Source organism: Molothrus aeneus, chromosome 4, assembly GCF_037042795.1.
Source record: "Molothrus aeneus isolate 106 chromosome 4, BPBGC_Maene_1.0, whole genome shotgun sequence".
Classification (NCBI taxonomy): domain Eukaryota; kingdom Metazoa; phylum Chordata; class Aves; order Passeriformes; family Icteridae; genus Molothrus; species Molothrus aeneus.
Window position 1 is genome coordinate 7087291 of NC_089649.1, and position 27042 is coordinate 7114332.

The 27042-nt window shown below is 42.0% G+C and overlaps 1 protein-coding gene across 1 annotated transcript in view; it reads right to left on the reverse strand.

Moving 5' to 3' along the window:
- The window catches only part of TRPC3 (transient receptor potential cation channel subfamily C member 3), a 33391-nt gene extending 6564 nt beyond the window's left edge, over nucleotides 1–26827 (reverse strand). Inside the window, exons 1-6 of the mRNA XM_066548932.1 lie at nucleotides 26264–26827; nucleotides 17580–18351; nucleotides 9019–9204; nucleotides 4453–4617; nucleotides 2157–2373; nucleotides 872–1105 (exon numbers count right to left, since the gene is read on the reverse strand). Coding sequence (XP_066405029.1) covers nucleotides 872–1105; nucleotides 2157–2373; nucleotides 4453–4617; nucleotides 9019–9204; nucleotides 17580–18351; nucleotides 26264–26487 — 1798 coding nt within the window. The 5' untranslated portion in view covers nucleotides 26488–26827. The remainder of the gene's footprint in view (nucleotides 1–871; nucleotides 1106–2156; nucleotides 2374–4452; nucleotides 4618–9018; nucleotides 9205–17579; nucleotides 18352–26263) is intronic.
- Between the last annotated feature and the right edge of the window lie 215 nt (nucleotides 26828–27042).

Consider the following 27042-nt stretch of genomic DNA (forward strand, 5'->3'; position numbering starts at 1 on the left):
GGGAAATGTATTCCTATATTTGGTCTTTTATTGATGGGCAGATAAGTGCTGCCTGATGAACCATTTCATTTATTAGTCACACCAAGCCTTTTCTTTTTGCAGGATATCACCTAGCTCCCATAGTGACCATAAAGATTTTTGCCAATTACCTCAAAAGAAATAGGATTGCGGGTTTTACATACAATGTGCACAGAAACAATTGAGTTATACAGAAATTCAGTTATACATAAATTGAGTTATACATAAATTCCTATGTGAATTCACGCACCATCTTAGCAGCAACACTGAATTATAATGTGTTTATCAAAAATGTGACTATCAAAATATTAAAATGTGACTATCAAAATATTAAAATGTGACTATCAAAATACCCTGTGTTTCTAAATGTGTATTTACATATGCACAATGGTTATATTCAGATATTACATTCAGTATACAATATTCAGATTGGTTATACTGCAATTAAGGTAATTAACACAACCAAGTCTGCTGTTACAATATATTGAAGCCCATCCTAAAATACACTGTCAGAGGCATTTTCTTGTGTTGTAAATACAGATGAATCACACCTTTATTGACAATTCCTGCACTGCAATAAGTATTTTGTAGTTTTATTCTATTTAAATAGACAGGAGGAAATGCTGATATATGTTCATGAACATGAATAACTCTCAAACAACTGAACCAAAAACCAGAGAAATTAATCACATCAAGATTTCATCTGTTGTGCAATTAGCCAAGAATAAAATATAACTTCCAAATGTTTAAAATCAAGGGGTTCAAATTTAGCTCTAGGGTAAAGAGAGGCTTCTAAATGCATCCTTCAAGCTTTCCTATGTTCAGATCTGTTTGGCAGAAAAACTAAGCTCACCATAAGTAAAATATTCAATTTCTGGAGGAAGTGTGACCTCGGAGAGGTCGTTCTCCTCAATGTAGTTGTCCACATACTGTTGTGCTTTTGTGGCCTGAAGGAATGCCAGGAGCCTGGCTGTGAAAGCAGCAATAAAAATGGACAGCATCCCGAAATCCAGAACATTCCATAACTGCAAGATGTATTCCCTGGGTCCTTCCAGCCACAGCTCTTTGCATTCTGACCACATCATACCTGCAACAAGAAATGAAAAAGCACAGCAATGTTCGCCCAACTGTTGTAACTTAAATTCCCTGCATTCTCTCATTTCATGGAAGGGGATGATACCAGTGGAGCAGAGATTCCCTTATTTGCAGTATCACAGCCTCATCACCATGGTTATGCTCTCTTGGTTTCAACAGGGTTAAATAGCAAGGTATTAATTGAGATTAATTAATGGAAATATAGTTCAGACATCACCCCACAGAGGGTAGAGTAGAGCCTTGACTTTGCACAAGTATTGTGGCCAAACAACAAAACCTCTGTAATTCCAAAGGAGAAAAAAAAAAAAGCATAGGGAAAAAATGTCCTCCTACTTCCCTACCATTTACATCCCTCAGCCACTTCTGAATCAGAGAGTTTAATTTTTCCACAAGAACACAACTACCCAACAACACAGATGACCAAATATAAGGGGCACAATTATACTACTGTTTTTCCACTTTACAGAATAAGATTATTTTCAGTATAGAAAGTGGAATTTGGCTATGTGTAATTCGGCTTTCTCACTTAAACTTCTTCTCAGAAATTAATTTGTGTGGATTTAATCCGACCACAGCCTCACCATAACCATGAGATGCAGTTGTTGTGAATCAAGACCTTTTGTTTGATCCAAAGAGGCTTCTTAGGGAAAATAAAACCACAACAAAAAGCAAAATCACAACCCCGCAAACTTTTTCTTGTTTCCCTGGCTGTGTAATTCAAAGGGGCTGCTGCTGCCATCCCAACTACACTCAGAGCAGCCACACATTGGATTGGAACACGGCAGTCCTTGCCTTCTGTCAAATCAAGAGAAAGCGCTGGGACTCCCAGAAGGCAGCATGCAAGTGATACTCACCTCTCTACCCTGACACAGTTTCGGATGGAATTACTCAAAATCTGTTCCAATGCCCTCTTTCCTGCCCTAAGCGTTTATTAGTTGCTGCACACAGCAGCTGGATCAAAGCTTTGGGACCTGGGCTTCTCTCCTCCCTTTCAGAATTTCTATTTGCAGGAAAAGAGGAAGATGAAGGGGCAATATACCTACCAAGAACCCACACCATGATCAGCATTTCTGTCCAGGTGAACTGGGTGGTCTTCACCCTAAAGATCTGCTTGGGGTAATCAGTGACAGTGACATTGGGCAGCGTGGTTATGCCCTCAAATCTGTCTGAAGCATTGAACACCAGCAGGCCTAAGAAAATAATGAAGGACGCTGCATGTGCCACAAATTTCATAAATGGGCTTCGAAGAATTCTTCCAAGCTGCAAGGCAGAATGAAAGCAGTCACTCAATTTTCTCAAAGAAACACCAGGCATTCCAGAAGCATAAATGGGCACACAGAGCTCAGGACAGCCAGAAACCTCATTCTTAAAGGATATTCTTCCAAGAGCACTCAGCTGTGGTGCTTTGCCATTTCCGACAAAAGGCTCCCACAGGGAGCTTCACAGAGTACATTGTTCTGTTAGTGAGTGCTCATGATATTCCACAAGCTCTAGATGGCAATGTTTGAGGGGAAACACTCCAAGGAGCTGCAAATGTACCATGGCCATGACCAGGAAGTTTGTAAAGCAAGCCCAGGGTAAGATAAATTATTCTCATCTCCAACTCCAGCAAAATATTTTCCCTAACAACAAAAGTGTACTATTAACTTTTCTATAACTACAGCTATAGGAAGAATTAGTTGTTTTCTTATGTCTGGTCACTATATTTCATTCACAGAACACATGTTCAGAGCTCTAAGTGCCAAAATAAGTACCTGTGTCTATCAAAACTAATGACTGTTCCACAAAAAGGACTAAGGAAGATAAGATCAGAAATATTAGTGGTTTTATAAATAAATTAAGCAGGTTTAATTCATCTCTGCACCTAGTAAAAGAACAGAACAGCAGCAGTAGGGGAAGTCTGTCTGCACCAGAAGAGGGGACCAGCATCTTACAGAAGACCACATGAGCTTTCTTATTTCTAGGAATTGTTTTCCTTGAAATTTGGGTCAGCTACTATGAACTAAGCAAACCAGCACACATTAAACTGCACTTACTACCTGGGCAAACAATCTCAGGTTCCCTTCCTGCTCCTGACCTTTAGAAGGCATTTTGTAATTGCAATATCCAACCACTGACCTGAATGTATAGCACTTTTATTTGACACGAGCATTGAGGAAATACATCAGATGTTTCTGCTACTGGGAATTAGAGCTCAAGGACAAATGTCACTTTTCCATATTAGACACCAGCTAAAAATACATTAAGATGTTCCTATTATATGGAGCTGTGAGGAATATATTTACTAAAGATATTAATAGAAAGTGACATTTCAGAGAATAATGAGAGTAACAATTACATTATTTTCATAAAGGTTTATCTTCAAAGTCAATAAATATTTAACCCAGAGAAAAGATCAGTTTCCCTTCAAATATGTAGATGGGAAAACCCTTATCCTATTCGAAATGAACTAAAAGAATGAAATATAAAATAAACTCACATTTCTTTGCTTTACACTTGCTTGGGAAATAAAATTGAAAGATCACATTCAGCACAGGAGTAAACGTACTAAAAATTTTTTTAAATGTTAATGCAACAGAGAAATCTTCCTTCATCTGATATACCAAAGATCACTGAATACACCTGATTTGCAAACAATTCACATGCTACAGACCATGAGGATTTCAAAGAAACTGCTGTTCCTTTCCTTGTGAGACCAGCAGCAAAGGTGGGAGCACCCTTACGTGTTCACATATTTTTTAAAAGGTAAGAGTTTACAGCTATGCTTTTTTGACAAATACAGCCCACTACATGGTCAGAATGATGGATTTAATTTAATTTCTGCTCTATGGTTCAGCTGGCAAACAGACCTCCTAGGGCTGGGATAACAAATATTTTACTTAAGATTAAGTTCTGCATCAGTAAAGCCAACAGATGTTCTGTTAATGGTTTATATGGGAACAGCATGAGACCTTAGGATGCCACCAGAGGAGACTTAATAAAGAATCTGAGTGGTGACTTTCAAAAAATCCATGTTACCAATATAATAAATTACACAGCAGATACTGTGAGGTGAGCATAACCTAGGGAAACTTAAAAAAGAAAAAAAGCTCTCCGAGAAGGTTATTATTCTCTCCTTCAGTTTAATGTTAATTTATATTCATACTTCATCACTGTGGTCCCCTCCTTACAGTGCAAGTAACAAAAGCCCCCTTAGCATCTTTGGGCACGAGTTTAGGGATTGCTAAAAATATCATTAATTAGTTAAAATTTGGAAGCAGCAGAAGTTGCATGTTGACTGCCAGGAAAGGAAAAGCAGCTCTGAGAACAGCACAAGACACAATTTATAAAATTCAGTACCCTGCTACATGGTGCAATCCAATAACCAATGGCTAGAAAGGGAAGGCCCAGTGCCACAACCAGCACCACCAGACACTTGATGGCTATGGTCTGCTCCCGTAATCCTGAGAGATTTTCATACCAGATTGTCAGCAGCTGTTGCTGACAGTTTGGATGGGCCACAAACTGCAAAGAAAAGGAAAAAGAAAGAAAAACCAAGACATGCTGTCATTAATAAGAAGAGTTACATAACTGCCACATGCACAATTGCAACCACCTAAGGTCTAAATTAACACCAGTTATTTAAGAACCGTAGCTTTTTTCTCATTCCCTTTTGAACAAAGGTTAATAAAGAAGAAGCTGCCACTCCTAAGAGCACGTGGGACACCAGTTAAGCACAAGGTGGAGCAGCCTGGTTTTCACAGCAGTTTGAAGAAACCTGGTAATACACTTACCAAAAACTAGTGAATGAGAATAAAGAAGGCTAGGTGTTTCACAAAAAAAGGTTTGAAAATAAATCTGATAACTGATCATTTGTGTTGGATTAAGAGTGAGATTTGATGTCAGTTGGTTATACTCTGGAAAAAAGAATGAAAATACTGTAAACCTTGGATACCCATTTTATTATCCCTTGTACTCTACAGAGATCATTATGTACTACATAGACTGTTGTTTGCCAGGTCTTGCTTGCAAAACTCTATTAATATTCCAAATCTCATTAAAAAGTGCATAGAGTAGTAGTACAACAGGACAGACTTCCTAAAGAAAATCAAATGAAATCATTGGCAATGAAAACAGGGAGCCTTAAACCTCTCAAGAAGAGCAATCTGAAACTGCTGCATGAACTTTAAAAAGGAAGGCAATCTTCATACTTTAATCTACTTTGCTGTAAAATTAAAGTCCCTAAGCATTTTAGTATGTGATGCATTAAGCAGTTACTTCACATATTAATGCAGTTTGTACATAAAGTGGAGTGGCCAAGAGAAATAAATAAAGAGATTGTAAAAAAGTTCTTTAAGAAATTCATGTCGAATCCAACTGCTTCTGTTCTTTTTATTAGGCTGTCACTTTTGAAGCTTATGCACCATAAAAACTGCCAGCCTGGCCCATTTGAGAAGAAGAGATTGGGTTTTTGTGTGTTTGTGCATTCTGACATATGCCCCCAGCCTCTTCTTTTGCTAAGATAAATTTCATTGTCAACTCAGGACATCAAAGGGACAAATCCCACAGCAGATTAACTGTGGACAAAGGCAGGAAAGTAAATAATTATTTCAAATTACAAAGACATTGGAAAAATCAGGCTTAAAACTGTAGGGAAGAGGAGGGAAGAAACACCCACATCATTCCTTCTGTTACCACGGGGAATGGGAAGAAACATTAAAGGAGCTTTAAGGAAGTTTACCCAGGGCTGGGAATCAGCCCATGGGCCCTGTGGCACCTCATCCAGAGTTCTGTGCTGGTTTATTCTCCTGATCTATCAACATTTTCATCTGACACTAAGAGGAAATCTGCTACCATTTCCAAAAAAATTTAAAAAAAAAAAAAAAAAAAGAGAAGACTTAGTGAATAAGATGCCAAGAGTTATGGGCAAGATCTTCTCTGGCAGTGAGTCTAAAGGCTCTTGAGAGGATCTTAGTGACTTATTCAACTGCTGGCAACTGCACAATGCGCACCACTTCCAAGCCCTCGGAGCGAGTTGTGTCACTTCTCGTCCATAAAAGCTCTGAAATTCATCCCTCCTCTCTCAGTCTTTATTGAAATACTTGAACTTATGATTATGTTTGTTTTATTTTCAGCAACTTTAAACTACGCCCACCCCTGCTGCATGTGTCTCTGTTTTACCTGTATTTGCCTGCAGCTTCATCTCCTCCAAGGGCAGTAGGTTCACATCGGATTTTACCTACTGCTCACAGCATCCTACAACCTTGTTCTTCCTGCATTTCCTCTCTCACTCTATTTTCCATGCAGTTTCTCACTTTTCATTACATGTGTTGAGCTTATTATCACATGTATCTAATACTTTCAGCTCCAAGCAGAACCTCAGTGAACAAAAATGATGCATGAGAACAGTATCTGGTCACTAAAAGAAAAAAATATCCCAATTTTAATGTAGCTGCTTTTCCAAGCATAATTGACAGTAACACTTCTGATGTTTTCAGTTTCATGACCGTGAACCAAGTAATCAGTATGTAAATATTTTTCTGTATGACTCAGAGTGATTATGTTATTTATTTCTGTCATCATAATGGCTGGGTTTAGATGGAGCAAGAACAAATCCTGGCACACTCCGATACACTAACACACAAAACACAATGAGAATTTTGCATCTTCTTTCTTATCTATCAGTTGAACACTTCAGGGTTTGAAAATTAACTCCTGTGATTTTATTCCAGCTCTTATTGATTTCACTTGGAAATTCCATCCTGATTTTTGTCTCAGCAAGAACTGCAGATTAGTTGGGCCAGCTGCAGCTCTTCTCTGGAATTCTGTTGGCCATCTAAAGACAGAGTTGAGACACAAAACTAAAAGTACTACAGCAGTGATTCAGTGTACAGAGCACGATTAACTTGTTCTCTTCTTTTTATTTTCCTCTCGTAATTCCCTTAGTCCTTCCCTATTGGGGCTGCAGTTTCAGTCTGAACCTTAGCTTCAAAATCAGATCATGTTTAAAAGATGGGCTGCAGTACCCAGGGCATTAAGTGCAAGAGTTTCACTACTAATAGAATTAAAAACTCCCTTCCCCTAGCAGTGAGGTTCTGAGCACATTTGCTACTTGTCACATGTTTTTTCCTGCCTCTCGTCCCCCTGGACAGGGCATAGGCTCATTACCTATTTCATGGACCTGCTGCTCTGTTTGGCTGCACTGCTGGCAACAGGGCACTGACCTTGATGGACCTGACCTGGAAGCACAACTAGAAATACAGAAAACTAAGGAAACCCACCACACCCTTGTCTGCTCCCTGTGGTGAAAGGGTTAAAGTAGTCCCATGTGGAGCTCCCACATCTGAATCTGTTCCAGTCAGGATATCACTAGAATCCACCACAGCTCTGACAGAGCAAATCCCAGCATGAAAGGACCACCATGGCAGAGACATTCCCCTCCTTGCCATGCCCTGTGTAATGGCCACTTACAGCGAACTGCACATGTATGGTAACAACTCTGCACCATCTATTTCCTCCCAACAAGATCAACAAGTTTGCTATGAGGAATTCTCTTTTTTTTTGGTATTATTTAGACTTCTGCTATTCTTAACAGATCAGTGTGGCCCTTTGCTCAGCAGTGAATTTCATCAGTGACAACACACTCATAAAATAAAATCACAGCCTTCAGTGTGAAAGCTGAGAAATGAGCATCAACAAAGTTTTGGTACACATTACACTGCAATAGCATAAAGAAGTATATATTTAGACACTAAAGCATGCTTATGCACTTGGATTTTTTTTGCCCCAGTTCCAGTCTTTTAAACTAATTTAATGCTTGTATATATTTACCTTGATTTTTGGCAATTAATATGCATTTATCTGCTGTAGACCAATCCTTTACTGGAAATGATGATTTGTTGCTTGGCATATGTGTTTACAATTCTTATTATCAATCTTTTGGGGCCGTCATAAACACCAGCAATCCCCCGTTGCTCTGGCAGGGTCCTTACAATTTGTTTTATATGGCAGATTGGCTCAAGAGGTGGCCACAGAACACAGGGTTATTTATTCTGAGAGACACAAGGCTTCTTGTGGAGATGATGAAACTATAATGGCTGAAAGGAATGGAAGTGATGCTAATCACACAAAAAGGTAGCTGTAAATAATACATAGGCCCTGCTGTACTTCCTGCCTCCTCTCACAACAGGACACAGTATTAACTATTTTCTGTGCTTGCCTAATGTGGCATCTTGAGGAGAACAACATGGCAATACAATAAAAACTACAATGAAAGGATATGTATTTATGTCAAATATGTGATGCATAGCTCCTTTTTTCAACGCATAACATTCATCCACAAAATACAAACTACTTTGAGAGAGGCATCTACTGAAAATGCTTGCCAAAACACCACCTTTGTACCTGTGTTTATTGAAAAACTGAAATGAATTGACCAAGCAGCCACAGACACATTCCATGCATTTCCAGGGCTGAGTTTTAAAATATTTTTAAAGGAACAAGCATGGTAAATCACACGGAATTTCTCACTACAACACACAGTTGCAGATGAGTTACTTATGGGTTGAAATCAACAGAGACTTCTCTTTGGAGTAGGTATTATTGCATTAACTGACAGAAGACACAGCCTGAGTGTCACTGAGTGAAAATCTGGCTCTACTGAAACACCTTTTGAGTTATTCAGGAGAAGGACCTGACCAACTGTGCTAAGCCTGGCTAGCACACCTCATTTATGTCATTACAATCTCCTGCCACTTCTCAGCAGTGGGAAGTAGATTAAACTGAACTCCTTCATTACAGTCCCCTTCTGCCCTGTGAGAGCCTTGATTACTCACCCCACGTCTCAGTTGCGCATCTGACCACCTGCAGGAGGGAGGAGGCGGCACTGCCCTGCTGCCACAGTGCCTGAGAGCTGTGAGGAGTTACCTTTTTGACTTCGTACTTAATGGCCAGCTTGACGCGGCTCAGGGACGCTCGGTGCCTCTGCGCCTCCAGCGACTCCGCGTTCAGATCCCCGTTCAGAATGGCCTCCACCTCCTCCGAGTCCCGGCACAGGTCCAGGACGCCCACCACGAAGTCCTTGCACTGCATGGACAGCTTGCGGTAGTCGTTCTGGAATAGGAGGGGGACAGAAAATGGCCTGTCACACATGTGCTTATGAGTCAGTGGTGAGGAGAAGAGGACCTGTACAAATTGATAAAAATGAAGTGCTGGATTTTTACCGTGTCACTTTTGGAGTGTATCAGATATTACAGAATTTTCGTACAGCAGCATCGTGGGAACCCAGAACATCCCCTCTGGCTGTCCAGAGCAGCCAAGACCCCTGCCAGGGGGCTCAGAAGCCCTGGCACAGAGCCCAAAACACCTGTGGGTTTGATTATGACCCATGGAGCAAATTACCAACCTTATGTGAAGAACAGCAAGCCACAACAGTTTAGGTAGAATAATAGTGAAGTTATCACAGGGTGGAAAAGTAGATTTTGGGGTTTCTAGAATAGGGGTTCAGGAGGCAAGATGAAGGGATCTGGGCGTGTCCAGCCTTGCTCCTTCTTCTTCTTGGCCTCCATCTTCTGCTGTGATGTTGGCACTTCCAGATTGGTTTAGAGTAGCAGCTCACTGTCTAACATAGGTGATGGGTATTGGGAAGCAATTGTAAACATTGTACACATAGTTTTTAGTATAAAGACATAACACTGCCCCGGGGGCAGGCAGAGTGCCTGGAACTGTCCTGCTGGACGGACCTCAGCAGGGCAGGAGAAAAATTTTATAGATAAGGGAAAATAAACAACCTTGAGACCAAGAACTGAAGAGCTCTGACTCATTCTTCAAGTGCTCAGGCTGGGAAAAGAGACTTTCAACATCTCTTGGGGTCACAGCGACCACCAAAAGATCCCGAGGGAGAATCATTCATTCTCTGACACAAGGTCAACACCTAACAGCAGATGTATAACAGAGCATGGGAGCATATACCACTATATAAAAATAACCTGGATGGGCAACAAAGGGCAGCTGAAAATGTAACAATTTCACAAACAATGCAGGACCAGGACTATTAAAAAAGTAACCTCATTGCTGCAAAAACTTTGCTGACAACTAATGAAGTAATTGCCTGTGAGGCTACCAATACCATTTAGCTCTTGCTACACTGCTAAAGTGGCTGATTGTTCATTACTCTGATGTACACCAGGTACATTTCCCCCTTTTTCCTTTCCTACCTTCCCTTGGAATGTCTCCCACCCAACAACTGGCACAGTGGGTTACAGAGTAACTGCATAGAGTAACTGCAGGACAAGCTTGGACACCAGCGTTGTGGGCAAAATACCCCAAATGTCTGGTAAGAGTGCTCTGGAAAGAACAGGAGAATTCATCTTCCACACCTGTTCAGTCTTTCCAAGGACTATCATATCAACATCAAATATTTGCTTCTCTCTAATCTTCCTCCTCCTCCGACAAAATATTTGTGGCTGCATTTCGGAATTTTTAGCTAACTCTGTAAAACATGCACATCTGAAATTTTGCTTGTACTGTTGTTTATACTTATAAATGTCTCCCACCACCTCTGTGACATTACCTATGAAGTCTTATCTTGATCTCTGCTTCAGCACAAACCTCAGTCTTCATTTTTGTGTCCATGTCCTCTCAGACAGATTCCTAGAAATTCCATACCTGAGAAGTGACCTCTGATTTCCTCACATGAGGCTACAGCTGGAGGAGGAACCTTGACTCAATCTGCCAATTTTACCTTCAGTGCCCAACTAGAAACAGCACAACTACCTTTTTCAATTACTCCATAGCTTCAGGTTTTTTTCCTCTGCCAGACCACCAAAACACTCATTTGAGCCCTCTGCCTCTCCATTTTTCTGTTTTACTGTTCATTTCCAGGTATTGCCTTTACAAAATCACTTTTTGAGGGTGTAGAATTTCCCTTAGAGGTGCCTGTCTTTTCAAAAATGTTTCCTTACTGCTTCTGCCCTCATAATTTTCTCACTTAAACTTTTTTTTTTTCCTGAAACCCTCACTTCTTCCTCCTTTCCTAAGTAATTTTACCTCCTCCAAAACTACCTACCGGTAGTTTTGCTAAATTTTCAACTTAGCATCTACACAATGAGGCAGAGAAACTAATGTGCTTTCAGTAGTTTCAAATTATTTTGGGAAATGATGGGAAAAGAGGCTGCATAGGGTAAGTGCAAGAATCAGCCATCAATCCCATAGGTCAGATTCAGATATGAATCCAAATGAAACACTACTGGAGACAAACAAATACTCCTACAAGTTGTGTTATTACACAAGACTAACATCCCTGATACAGACTCGGAAACAACCAGTTCTAATCATAGACCTTAAACAGGATCCTGTTATTTCCTTGGTCATAGAGGACAAATTAATTCAGTTGTCAGTGCAGCAACAGGATGTAAGGTTATTTTAGATTTGTTTTTGGTAACCAAGAGAAACAGGACAGAAGACCCAATTATAAAAATAATACTGGGATGTGTGATTAAATTCAGTGAAGGGATAAGCAAGGTAACGTACGACCAAGATTTAGGACTTAGAAAAAGGCAACGGGTTGTCTCATATATCAGGAGTTCAATTATCATTATAGTGCAAGGAATCCATATCACCAGAGTTCCATACCTCCTCCATGTTTCTCACAGGCAGCTCCTCTAAGCACTGACTGTTCCTGGTGCTTGCAGCAGCCAACTGACTCCAGATCCCACCAATCCACTCTTTTATAGCACTGCTCTTATTGGCTGCAGGTGTGGCTCCAGCTCCCACCAATCCACTCTTTTATAATAGCACTGCTCTTATTGGCTACAGGTGTGGCTCCAGCTCCCACCAATCCACTCTTTTATACCACTGCTCTTATTGGCTACAGGTGTGGCTCCAGAGCCCACCAATCCACTCTTTTATAATAGCACTGCTCTTATTGGCTGCAGGTGTGGCTCCAGAGCCCACCAATCCACTCTTTTATAGCACTGCTCTTATTGGCTGCAGGTGTGGCTCCAGCTCCCACCAATCCACTCTTTTATAGCACTGCTCTTATTGGCTGCAGGTGTGGCTCCAGAGCCCACCAATCCACTCTTTTATAGCACTGCTCTTATTGGCTACAGGTGTGGCTCCAGAGCCCACCAATCCACTCTTTTATAGCACTGCTCTTATTGGCTACAGGTGTGTGGCCTGTTAACATCACACCTGCTCCTGATCTTCAGTAATTGTTCCAGCTGCAACTTGTTAGGGGATGCAATTACATTCTATACCACCTTCATTTACCCATACTGTATCCCCCTACAGCAAAGTGTCATAAAAAAGCTAATCAAGGGAGAGAAATATATTTGCCTGCATGGAGGTCTGAATGCAGATAGAGTTTTTACATGAAGTGTGATTATATCTCACACACTACAAAGATAAAAACCCTGCAAAAGCAGACTGCGGGATGGTGGCTAGAAAATAGCAGCAGTCAAAAAAAAAACCAGGAAAACAACAAAGAGGAACAGTCTTTCATGACAGCCTAGTCAAGAAAGAGCTTCATCACAGAGGCCAAAACTCTAAGTACAAACTGCTAGAACAGGTTTTTTATTATTCAAGTGCTTTACGATGTAACACAACCCAAATTTTGTCCTTGTATGAATAAACATGTGCTGTCCAGTTGCAGGGAGAGGCTTCAATTACAAAGTGTTTTCTCATTATTTTGCTAATTGTGAAGATATGGAGAAAGAAATAGTGGATTTCTAGTAGTCAGGAAATAACAGTTATTTCCACACTTTGCATGTTTGCCTACCACGAGAGTTACCCAGATTTCTTCTAATAGCAGTAGAACAAGAGTAGAAACATGAATGACATGTTTCTTCATTGGTAGATACTCCACTTGCTTATAAAAATTAGGCTTATTGCCATATAAGATTAACAATATCATAGATGATGCTTTATTCTGCCACATTTAAGGAATAAATACAGCCTACATTATTCACAAATGCTGTTATGAGAACTGCAAACCAGTACATGCATTATTAATATCTCACTCTGGATTTGAATCTTATAGCAGGAAAACTTGTCAGATTTCCCTCTCCAGGTCTTTATTTACCTATGTATTAGCAAATCAAATTTATCCCAGTCTATCTGATTGCTTTACAGAATTAAACAGACAAACAGTACCTGATTCTCAAACAACTTTCTACCTCTAGGGCGTTGTGTGAATATCAGAAATTTTAATCTATGGTCCCAGTCATCCACATCACCTCTGCTCACTCCTGAGAGCATACAAATTAAGCCACCAGATCAACACTAACAGTTGCACAAATATCTTGGTAACATCAAAAAAAATCAGCCTGCACCCTGTGTTTCCAGTTCCCAGGTGACTCTGGGACATTGAGGCCAACTGACAATGACTGGAATTGCAAGGCTGTGTCTCACAAGCAGTTTCAGAGGACTCTGACACACTTCAAAAGCTGCACCTCAGCTTGCCCAAATTTGTGTGTTCTGTTCTCCTTCCTAACATCAAGAACTGCCCTGTGAATTCATCTGGAGTCTTGACAAATAAAGTAGCAGTGTGCAAAGGACAAAGCACACAAACAGAAAACCTTCAGCTGATTCCACTCAAGATTTGTAACCACTGCAAAGGAAATTTATACTGAGCCATCACAGGCAGTCAAACAAAATGTAGGGATCTGTGTTCTGTTACACTCCTGCAAGCACCAAAGCTCACAAGCAATGCACAACTAATTCACAGCCATTTCACTGAATCATAAATTTATGTTATTATCTGGTAAAGGGCCACTTGGATATTACATACATGGTGAGTTTGCACGTGTAACTGTATATGCAAAGAAAGCACATAACTGCACTAATGGTTATGGATCTGGGCCCTGTCCTTTCAAAAGCTGAGCCTAAACCTAGATCAAGCTTGCACACTCTTTGTTAGTTCAGCTGAGACAACACTATGTAAATTTACTTGGAACACTGACAGATTCTGCTTTTAGATGCACATCCACATCTTCGCTTGGTTCAGTAGGAGTTTTTAGCAAAACTGGGAACAGGGATTTTTTTTTATCCTATAGAAAGCAGGACTACAACCTTTTTGATCCTTGCCAGAGTAATTTCAGCTGGGAGAACTGAGCTTGCTTACACAGGACAGTATTTAGTTGAAAGCTGGTATAAAGAGATAACCACGGGGCTTTTTAGCTACCTTGTCCTCTCTCTTCCTATGGTGACTCCAAAGGAAAGTTCCATCAGCTGTTCTGACTGCCAGAAATCCTCCCTTCCCTGGGCAATAACAGCTTTAAAGCTCTCAGGGAGGAGGGTGAATATCAATTAACTTCAGTAAACCAACCCCAACACTCCCCAAGTCAAGCTGCAGTGGCCACAGTCTGCTAAAAACAGGAGAACAGGAAAAGATTAAAATCGGGAATATTTGTACTGCAAAGTACTTTGTGGTGCTACTGGAAAGGAAAAGATAATTCTCCAACTATGGTAATGGTCACTTTTTTACATTAAGACAAGAAACAGTTCCAGTTTTTACAATTTGGTAGCATTCCTGACCAAGATCAAACTGAAATTCCTGATGTCATCTGAAATCCTGCAGGCAATCCCTGGAATTAGGAGACCAGGGGGACTAGGAACACCAAGTCAAGTCAGAGAAATACTGTACTCCCTGCCCTGGCCATCAGAGAATTGAATAGAGGAATACATGGGAAGAAGACAAGTGGACACAAAGATCAGAAAGGCTCAAAAGTGTCAAGAAGAAATAAATATAATAGATGGAGAGCAAAAGGACAAACAGCAGCTTGAAACAAGGATTTCGGAATTGGAAGTGAGGAAGCTTGGAGATGAAAGGAGTAGAAGGAAAGGGTCTTTAAGGCTCCAGTTTCCTCATCTATTTTTTTTAATTTTCAGTACTTTTTTTTTGCTAAGTGTCGTGCATCTTCCAAGAAAAATCAGGGCTCTGTGGTTTCTTTGAATCCTTTATCCTAAATGGAAAATAAAACAAAACCTAAAAATCAATGTGATGAATCAGGTTTTCTTGAGGAACTGACTGTCATGAAACAATGTCCTAAGTCACCTTCCCACTTTTCTAATTCACTTGTGCCAACACTGGTTTGTGCATTAGAATTTCTTAGTGTAAATGATAAGCAAGAGGGGCAGACTGGGCTTTGCATATGCAATGGATGTTAGGTTCAATTTAACAAGCATTCACCAGGAAACTTGGCCCTCAGGTGTTTTTCAACAGGTTGAACCTATGCTCTTTCTCTGTGGGAAACCCACCCAGAACAGTATTTTCTGTAGGAGTGCTCTGCATCCTGGAAGTGGAGCACGCACAGGAAACATCATGGCCCTTAATATTCCATAGATACTGAGAATAAATCATGACTTGAACAGATTTGTCAATTTTTTTGTTGTGAGAGAGATGAAGTACTTTGCCCACCCTGAAACAGTTCTGCTCAGTGCTGTGCTACAGATGGAATTTGAGTGGAATACTGGAGAATTTGCAGTGATGATCCTAGAGGAGAGTGCAGCAGAAGACTGCAGGAATGCAAATGCTGGATTAGAAGCCTTCTCCTCTGGGATGTGACAAAGCACACAAGTTATCAGCCAAACACCTTCAGATGACAGATCTGTAGGGAAGAAAGCACTGAAAAGGGAGGTGCAGATGGGAGGAACTCCAGGGAAACACTCAGTTCTCCCATCAGGCTTGATAGAAACAGAAGGGAAAAAAAGAGATATGACGTCAATGAGGACAGTAATTACTTCACTGGAATGTTTTGACATTGATGAGAAGTTGGAATTTCCATGCCAGCAAGGAGTCTGGGACAATTTTTACTGTAGGTGCCAAAACTGAATCATCTGATACACCTGGCAAGCTTAGTAGCCATGAAAGTGCTATCCAAAAATACTGAAATCTGTGAAAACAGTGGATTTCTTGGGGTTTTAGGCATTCCAAAATAGCAGGGAATTACCATTTTAAAAACTGAAATAATTTTTTAAAGCTCTGGTTTGAAATGAAAAGCTCAATCAAAAAAACTTCACTTTTTCTCCTCCAAAATTTCAAGCTACTTGTTTTTCTAATGAAATTTGTATGCATGGTATTAGTATCTGTAAGATGGGAGTCTCCAATGAATTTCTTTCCACTGTAATTTTTCTATGCAATTCTAATCACTTACATCCTTGCCTAACAAAACCACAATGCAGCTTGCCCTAATTTAGCTTTTGGTGGCAGGGTACTTTTTCATCTGAGGAAAAAGAAAAATCTGACATTTTTCCCTGAATAAATACATTGAGGAAGTATTCCATTAATTTGCCAGGTTACACAATACACAGCATGGTATGAGTGAGTTCCTTCAGCAAAGAAAGGAGAGGAAGGGTTAAAGCTGAATTTTACATTTCATCAGTGTGTGTTATAATACATTAATCCTTCTCACCACTGAAAATTTATTTTTTAAATTCTATTTTAACTCACTCAGCTGAATATGGACCTATTCTTTCTCAGGATTTTTTTCCCTCTTCTGTTAATTTTCACGTGGTAAATTTATGCTTGTCATTCTCTGGGTTGTCGGATATTCCCTCTGAGTACTCCACAGGGTAAGCATTGTGGAGAGGTTAATGCATCTTTTGTTTCTCTCAGATCATCTTTCAAGATATTCAATGAGCAAGTGGTACCCAACACTGGCCTTGCAGAACCCCAATAAAGTTGCTGCTACACCAAGAGACAATGCTGTGAATATCTCCACCCATGGAGAGCAATCTGCCATTCCCCGAGCCAAGCTTTTCTCATTACAAGCAGTCTACTGGGGTTTGGCTGCAGGGGGAGAAGAGAGAACAAGAGGAAAGGTCCTTCTCAAGGTATCCAACTGAACAGAAAAAGAATTAAAAAAAGCACTGGGCAACAGTTAACTAAGCCATTAATTGAAATATATAAAGAAGTCAGGGCACTGACATACAAAACCAGATACAGCTGAAAACCAGGAAAGACCACCAACATCTGTAAGCAGACTAACAGCTGGTTTTGAACATGTGACATTCCTAAAAGGTGCATCCAAAAAACAACCAGTTTGGGTATTTTTAACAATTTGGAGACATCAAAATCAGTACAAATTAAGAAGAAGGAATAAGGTCAGTGCTGCAGTGCCCCCAAGAAAAGCCAAATGTTTCTGCTTTTTGTACTTATATTACTCAGCATTTGTAACTAAGAACAGTCCTTGTGTGCTGCAGCAACCAGAATTGTTTCCTGTCTGCTGCAAGGTTATCAGAACGCACGCTTTTTCCAGTTTCCAATTTTACCAAATTTCTCCAAACACAGCAGGTGCAAAAGCAATTTCATTCCATTAAAAATTCCTTCTAAAGGCTTACGTATCAAGAATAAAAGAGACAGTAAATGCATGAGAGTATTTGTAATTGAAAAAGTAAAAGCACAGGGAATCATTTCAGCATCTAAGGACAACGTGAAGTAGCAGCAACTATAAAACAATAACAAAGACAGAGAAATACAAACCCATTACCTTGAATTCTTTTTCAATGTTGGCCAACTTGGCAAGTTCATTGCTGAGTTCGAGAGCAGTGAGCACTGGATCTTCGCTGGAGAGGGACAGATAAGCCGGACTGGCCAGTCCTTTGTACGCATTTATTCTTGACCTAGAGTGACTGAAAGAATCATGTTTTTGCTTCTCTGTACAGTCATTACATTTGCAGAAATAATCATGAGGTCTTTCTATCCTCGCTCCTTTCATCAACAGCATGTGTACGACTTCGTATTTTTGGCAGTGGGCGGCTAAAATGATGGGAGTGATGTCTGGAGAAAAGCGGGTACCGTCTTCGTCATAGGAATAAAAATCATCATCCTGGAGCTCCTGCTCACAAGGGCTCAGAGTCAGTCGCTTGTTTACCGAAAACCCAGGATGATTCAAAATTGCTTCCACTATCCTAATGTAACCCTTGCTGATTGCGAGCAGCAGGGCATCTCCAATCCGTGCCAAGTTCTCTTTTTTTAACAGAAGTTCTGTCACCTCCAAATGTTCGTTCCCCACAGCAAGCTGCAAGGCGTTCTGGCCCATGTAGTCAACGCAGTTGACATTCAGCGTCTTGGACTCCTCGAGCATTTTGCGCACCACGGGGATGTTGCCGTACTCGGCAGCGTCCAGGAATCGCTCCTCCTCGGCCGTCAGGCTCGTGCCCCTGTTGTTGAACATGAAGGCCGGGCCCCGGATGGCCTGTCGCCTTCCCTTCTCCCTCATCATGGTCATCCGCCTCAGGGACGGGCTCTCTTCGATGTACCTAAGGAGAAAACGAGCTAGAGGTAACAAATTTTCACTCTGGTGGTAATTTGTAACTTCCAATCCTGCGGCTGCAACAACTTATTTTGTGCCTTGTCCTCTGCTCATTTCCTGACAAGCAGTATCCTGAATTGGGATTGCTCTTGCTTGTCTGCAATCTAAAGGCACTCACAGGCTCAATGCCTCGGGCCACTGCTGTTCTCTTAGCATGGTCAAGATTTATTAACATTTTTCATTCCTTTTAAGACATCGCTCCTCTTCAGAAATCCCTCCCATATATAAAATGATAACTCATCTACTGCTTTCAGTAGTAACTAATATTATCCATCACAGGCATTCAAGCTGATGGTATAAGTAAGGCAATACTTAATGCTTACCATGTTGTAGATCACATAAAAGTGAGGTGAAAACACATTTTCCTCAGGATGTCCTGCCAAGCAACACATGATGAAGCCTGATCATAGCTTCTTGTGTTACTACTAGAAATGTTAAACCTGGAAGCTTCTACTCACAAGTCACTTTGGTCAAATTACAGATTTTTTGGACAACAATACTACATACACATTCAGCAGACTTTCTACAAGTAAACTGTTCACAGGTTCCAGGCACCAGGAGTCATCCAGTACAGACTGGGATCAGCTCTCATTCCAGTGGACTCCTGCAATGCTGTGGATTGTGCTGGGCCTGTTTCTACATCACACATTTCAGGAGCTGAGAGGGTCTGTGAATGAAAATTAGGATAACTGCTGCACTAGAAAGAGGAAACCTGGGTGTAGGAAAGTGAAATGTTTTAAAGGAAAATGAGAACCAGGGAATGTGTCAACTCTCCACAGAAACCAGTTGCAAAAGAATAAAGAGGGAGGAAAGAGAAGGGTAACAGGTGAAAAGAATGGGTGAGCAAGCTAATTGGGCAAACACAGAAACTGGAATTATGAACCAGTGAATGTGCTCAGAGAACAGGCAGATTGGATGCTAAGCTGGATCTAGCAAGGCAAGGAAACAAGAGAGGGGTAGGGAGGTTCAGAGCAGTGAGACTGGATAGAAATTGCAAAGAGAAGGGACCTTGGATAGAAATTGCAAAGAGGAATGAGAGGCTGAGGAGCAGACACGGCCCAGCTGGAGCAAACAGCAGCAGGAGACAACTGCCTGGCAAGGTCAGCAATCTCCCTTGCCTTTTCTAGTCCAGCTCAACAGTGAGGAAGGCAGCCTCCAGCTGCTATCAGTTCATCCAGTAGCTCAAGAGACAGAGATCACTTGGGATGATTTCACGGGCATGGAGACACCAAGTGCTGCTGATGAACAACATGACTTCATGGAGGGTGTGCTTTGAATACATACAATGCACTATATATATATATATACATACACACACAATACCTAGAGATAAAGAAATCTTTCAAGTTCCAAATTTGTTTCTTAGGCCCTACGTGCCTCTGTTCCTCATCTTTAGAAAAAAGAACAGTTGGCTCCCATCTTACAGGAGCATTGTGAAAATTAATTTTTTTTTTCACTTTGCTGAAAAACTCAGACACAGGAGTAAAAAGCCAGACAGAAAAACTGAAAAGGAAATTAATCCTTCTACCCTCAGTGCAGTAGAAGAGATGTGAGTCCATGTAATGAATGCCAAGGGCAAACCAAAATATTAAACAGCCCTTTTTAAGCAAACACTGTCAGTCTGCAAAAAAGAACCAAGGGAAAAATGCCACACACACCTTTGGACACGCAAGGGCTCTGCATTAAAGTGGACACAGTAGCATCTGCATGGGCAGCTTTGGAAGATAAACATCCAAACTGATGCAGGTTCAAACCCACGGACAGAGAAACAGCCTCCTAAGTGCTGTGGGGGTTGATTTTTGTGGGTGTGGTCTCTCAACAACGAGCTCTGTTGACACTGCACAAAATACGCCCCTTGCCATCTCTGGATGTAGCACTGCCGGCCCCAGGAGTTCTCATTGGGCAGAACTAATTCCATCCAGGTTGTAAGGACAGGCCTGCCCTTCCAGCTATCTACATCCAAATGTACAGTCCTAATCACTTGATCACAGCTACAAACACCCTAAAACCCAGTCCAAGCCCTGAGCGTTTCAGTGAACGCAAACGGGCAGCTCAGTTGCACATCAAGCAAAGAGACTGTGAAACTCATTAGCAAGGGCAGGTCTCTCCTGGGATGAAGCATTTGATCTTTTTACCCTGTTATCTGTGGCTGGCATTTCTGGACTACCTGAAATAGTCTGAGTGGCACCATGGAATAAGCAATGTTAACTGCTATTCACTTTTTCAAAGATGTGGCAAAACTGCTCAGGCAAACATGACATGATCCATTCTTTCTTTCTTTTTTTTCCCCACTTCCATACCACTTTCTTTAAATCTATACAAAAAGCTGCATAACAGAGAGGATTTCTAACTCTTTAAACACAGAATTGATTTAATGTCTTAAACCTCAGGCATATTTCCCACTTAGGAGTACTCAGAAATAAAGACTTGAGCCCAGAGTGCACATTGTGAACAGCCACAGTGCGCCGCTATCTTATTTCCCAGCAAAATCAGAATTAAAACCAGATACATTGTCTTCTCAGAGTTTCTTTTTAAAGAAGATCTTCTTGTCTTTGCTGTTGCACTTATCCTCCACATCCAAAACCACACAGATACAGAAATGTAGTGTTTACTGCTATGAAGAAAAAAAAGTTATAGCTATTAAAAATGTAACAAGGACAAAACAAATTGACTCATGCTGACTTCTTCCTTTAAGAAGACTCTAAACTGCCACTTGGAATCTCATTTATGTTTTATGAAATACACAATACATTTATTCTTATATATTCAGTTTAATTTTTCAGCATAATTTGAAATATGACAGTTATTTTCATTTTATCTACCTTCCTTTCAAACCCCACTATCTGGGTGATCACTGAGGTGATTCATCTGACCTCTGCAGAGACACACACATCCTTTCAAAAGTGTCCTCTCAAGAGTGGCTTCCTAGGAAGGAAGATATCCTTAACTGGAAACCTTGTGACAGAAATGATGGATCTGACTGCAATACTTTCTCAAAATAAGGATGGACGATGCTTGGTATTTTAATGACTAAAATATGGTCAAGACATCCCAAAAAAAATTTAAAGCAAAAAATCTTGTGCAGCACCACAGGGCCACGAGGCTGCTGTGTTCATCCACACTTCTCCCCTCTTTTTTTCCACTTTTCCCTCAGCAAATTCAAGGACCTCGAAGCCAGCATAGCTCTGGTCAGAGTAAGGCATGCAACAATCAGGTACAAGGTCTCCTATTCCATTTTCTGCTTTCCTTTTCTTACATCTAATACTTTAGCTATCCCAAACTATGAATAAAATAGTTAGGATTTTAGTTTCCATTTTCAGCATATTTTATATGTATTATTTGCCATCTGAAATAATCAAACCAGCAAAATCTCAAGTTGCATCTCTCAAAATCATTAGACTGGCTTAAAAATATGATTAAAATAGAACTAAGTGTGCATTAATTACTTGTGTTCTATTTGCAAAGCCTTTAAAGTTCAAATACTCAGTCTTGTCTCTGTAAGGTACTGACAATCTAATTTAAAAAAGAGGGAAGAAGAGATGGGAATCATGATGCTCCTCCTCCCAACTGTTCCAAATAGTTGAAAGAACACATACACAAAAACATCAAGCTATCTGTAGAATGCATGGCAATAAAACCACAAAAGAACCAAGTAAGAAAAATGCCCAATTATTCTGTATTAGCCAGTAGAGATAAATAAGGATGGAATTGGAGATCAGTGATGTTAACTGAATGAAGCACACCTGTCCCACCACATCTGGACACGTTCCACTTGGCCCTGAGCCTGCAGCAGTGAAGCAGCTGCTTTGAGGAACTGAAAAACTTGACTGGAAAGAAGGAAGAACGTCAGGAACTGTGCAGCAACCTTCAGGATCAGTTATTCCTCAGCTCTGCTTTGCAGCAGAACTCCCACACGAGTGAGGCCAAGGCTCCTAAAGGAGCACATCACCTTTCCAGACCTTTACCTAATGACAAGCATCACCAGCTGTCAGACACAGCAATGTTGTGTGCACTCTGAACAATTCATTGGTTCATTACAGATCTGGTAAATAAGACATACAAAAACCTCTCCTACATTCTAACATGTTTATGCTTAGCTCAAGTATTTTCATTTAAAATGTATGACCTTCATATGGGAAATAAAAAATTATTTAAAAAAAGATTTTCCATGGAACAATCAATGCCCACTTGTCTCCTGTTTTACTATGACCTTACATTGCCTCATATCCTTGCCTGGTCACAGTTATTCCTACAAGGAATGTACAAAGCAAGACATTTGAGCAGCACAGCAACTGCAAAGGGCTAGAAAAAAGCACAACAATCTGCCTGCTTCTGCCATGGGCTGTTTCAATTACAGATTTCTGCTGTGTTACTCTACCTATCCCTTTTCATGTTCAATCTAGAACTGCAGCAGAAAAGAAATGTGGGATGAAGAGTTGACCTGAGAATTCCTTTTTCCTTATCCCGCTCGTTATCTACAGCAATCCAAAAGATTTATAGTCTTGTTTCTAAGTCTACTTTTTAACACTGCACACAGCATAAGCAATTTTAAAGGAAAGGAGAGTAGGTGGAGAAACAGAGATTTTATCCTGGGTCTTCCCAGATCCATAGAGCAATTTGTGCCGAAGAACAGGCTGCTACTCTCCCTGAACTATCACATGCAATAAAAGATGGCATCAACAATTTACAAGCAGCTTACCCCCCTGCTAAACTACAGTACATGAGTGATCATGAGTCCCTTCTAGCCCTGAAAAGGAAATGCAGCCCAGTGGTAACAGACAGATCTGATAAGCACATAATGCCAACAGCTCTTAAAAGAAACAACACCAGAGTCAGCCGAGCAGGAGATGCAGATCATGCCTCTTGCTCTACCAAAGGTCATCTCTGAGGTCCCAGTTTTAAAATTAAAGACCCATAATCACCTTACAGAAGTGCTCAGACACGCACACACACACAAGAGCAGTTGTAGCTAATGTCTCCTGAGATTTCTCAAAGTAAGCCATCTCAAGTGTTTTATTTGCTACTGCAACAGAACCAAACAGCTCTTCCATGGGAGGAAGCAGCTCCTGGCTCAGAGCAGGACCACAAGCAGTGCTGGAGGGGCGATCCCCCATCCTCACTGCCTTTCCCAAAGGAAGGCTTTCCCATCTCTCCCATCTCTGCTTCCCATGTGTCAGAATGGGTCACCGGTAAATTTGTTCCTTCACCACTAAAACCGGCGTCGCCTTCATGCACGCTGGCTCATGTTCCAAAAAATCTGGGAGTCCCTGCACCAAATCCAAAAATGCATGAAATGAGAGCTCCCTTTTCCTTTCTGTGAGCTACTGCCTGGGCTTTCCAGAAGAGGGAGGCTAATTCAGCTGTACAGCAGAACATAAATCAGGCCAGCTGCAAGATCTGACTGAGGTCTATACTCTCCCACTGGTCTGAAACGACATAATCCATCATCCAAAATGCCCTCATGTCATCTCACAGAAGTGCTGGCTCCAAACTGGAAAGATTTAGTCCAAAAAAATGGAAAAAAAATTACAGTGAAATATCAGGAGGAGGTGTACATGCACTTAGGGGATGGAACAAACTCCTGCCCCATAAAACTATTCAGAGCTTTTTCTGACCATTACCCTTCAATAACTCCTCAAAGGAAAATACCAACCATCTGAATTCCTGTGGGGAAAAAAGGACCATATATTGATGGCAGGAGGGCATCTATACACGCACAGAACAAGGCAAATATCTCACCAGGAAAGAACCAAGTTAATTCTCTGTACCAACAAAGAACTGTAAAGCTCCTTTGAAACTTAGTCCATTCTTTGTGCTCTGTCTCTCCAGCCAGAAAACTACGGTGTGATTTTCAGAGAGACTCAGGAAGTCAGGTATCTGATGCCTAGTACATTTAATTTACAGGTCTTGTCTACCTTTTTCCCACTAAGACATAGAGTACCAAGTATTACCTCCAGTCTGCAATCTTAGTGGGAATCCGAGGTTAATTACTTTTTTTCCCAGCAATATTTGGCACAGGAGGGAGCCGGCTGTACACTGACAGGCACTTTGCACAGGCTGCTGCTTCCAGAGATTTCAGAACCCAGCCATGTCTGCCTTCATGGGCAAACTACTTCACATCTTCCTGCCTCCTTCCCTTACACCTTGTGCTGAATATTTACACTACAAACCCTTCCAGCCAAGGACTCTCACCCTGGGCCTGCTAAAGCCTGACATGTGTCAATCTGAGCACATCAGGAGCAAGCTGATGCTCACCTTTACCTCATTAACATGCTCAAGGATTTTAGGCACTAGCACCCAGCCCAGAATGTTACTCCAGGAAAAAAATCCCACTGCTACACCAAGGATGACCACAGTGACATAACAGGGAAAATCTAGTTCTGTGTCTTTTGCCTCTATACCCCAACAGTTCAACATACTCTCACTACATTAACCCATGTCAATTCTTTTTTCATTGGGCTCACAGATTCCCAGGATATCAAGAATTATCTACCAGAAACAATTCCATGAGACAGAGCTCACTGCAGGCTCAAACACCTACAGCTGTGTAAACTGCACTCCAGTTTGATCCCCCCCGTGGTGTAGTATCCATTTCTTCAACACAGGAATATGTCAATCTCTCTAGAAGGACACTTGGGATCCAGAAGTTGAGGACTCATAGCTTACAATTCATCTGAACCAGCTTCAACTGTCTAAAAATAATGTGTCCAAGTCTCTTTTTATGGCAGATAAAGACAGGCACCTCCAAAAAAGAAGATAAATGGCTATGCTGCTTTTCCCACTGCTATTTCTGCTCCCATTCCATCATCTACATGGGAGTCTAGACAAGTAACTCAAGCACAACTAACTTTCTGACAGCTGAAGACATGTGAAAGACCAATTCACTCCAAGTGCAAATTGCTGGGCACAGGGTATTTGTGAAGAATTTCTGCACAGGGACGGTAAACTCCACTTTTATTTGTGGTTATCCCATTCTAAGCATTACCCTAATTATTTCTGTATTTTACAGTTTTCTCTGAGGTGATTTTAATTAAGGCTTCTACAAATGCTGAATATGTTATCTTAAAACTCAGTGTTTGCTATCCGGTAATTAAAATATTTAATTAAGAACTAAATGTCGTCATGAAAACATAAAATAGTCAAGCAATCCTCTGAGGTTAAATCTACCTAAACTGCAGCATGTTATAAAAATTAGTGAATTATTCATGGACAACCTACATTTTACAAGTCAGGGAAAAGAAAGTTAACATCCCTACTAGTAAAATTGAATGCATTTATTTTGCAGCAGGTCTAGTTGCATGGGCAGCATCTCTTTATATATCTACATAGATAGATGTTTAGGATTGCACCTTTGAAAATAAACAGATATTTCAGAAAAGCACATCCAAGCAAGGTACCATAAGGTACCTCTCCAGAACTAAGGCTTTTCTGCACACGTGTCCTAGATTTCTGTGGGGAATTCATTTTTATCTCAGCAGAGCTTTTAAAAACATGTAAGAATAAAAAAGCAGCATTAGCAACGGGTTCTTTAAACCTTAGCCAAGCCAACAATTGGTCAATTCCCCGGCAACTGCACTTGCATCCAGGGAAAAAACAAGGAAGGCATGGACTCTTCCCTGCCCCGGCACAGACCTGTGCCCGCCTGACACCGAGGAAGCCGAGCCGGGGGCTGGTGAGGGGGCCGAGGCCAGGCCGGGGCCGGACGGCGGCACTTGGAGCCCCTCGGGGCGCTGGGAGCCGAGCGGCCGCTCCCGGGGCCGGCCGGGACGGGGCCGCACCCCCGGGCCCAAAACTCGCCGGGAGCCGCAGCCCTGCTCCGGGGAAGTTGCCCCTGCGAACACCCCCCGGGCCCCACTTACATGGTGCTGGCAAAAGGTGGGGGCGGGTAGTATCCGTAGGGCTCCCGGAGGGTTTTGACAGCTCTTTGCGGCGGCGGAGGGGGCTCCGGCCCCCCATTGACACCTCTCCAGCCGCGGCGCCGGCGCTGCTGCTCCTCTTCCTCTGCCCCTTCCTCCTCCTCCTCCTGCTGCGGGGGGAAGGTCACTCTCCCCTGCTCCTTGCTCTTCCTGCCCTTGCTTGACATGGTCAGGGTCCCCTTAGGCGGCGGCGAGCGCCGCTGCTCCCACTCCCGGCCGGCCTCGTCCGGCAGCGTGTGCGGCGGGAAAGGGAGCAGGAGATGGAGAAAAAGACACAAGCCCTGCTCAGCGGGGGATAGAGCACCTAGCGAGGACAAATCCTTCACCACAACCCCACGGCCACCCCGCCACCCGTCGACAAGCCAGCGCGATGCGCAGCCCGGCAGCGGGAGCCGAGAACTACCGGCGAGGCGAGCAAAAGACAAGGCTCCCAGCGGCAGCGGCGACTCTGCCCCCCTCTTCCTCCTCCTCCTCTTCTGCCTGTCATCATCCCTCGCTAGGACAGCATCATCACGGAGACAGCGGGGCTACGGAGAGTGCACCCGCCTCCCGCAGCGAGCGCTCCGGAGAGGAGGAGACGCGCCCGTCCCACCTCCGCCCCTCAAGGCCCGGAGCGGGGGGGCGTGAGGGGGCGGTGCGCTGCCACAGGAGCGCTACAAATGCCCCTCAGCCGCCCGCTGCTGTTGCTGGCTTGCGGTGAACCCTGCTCCCGCCGAGCCGGG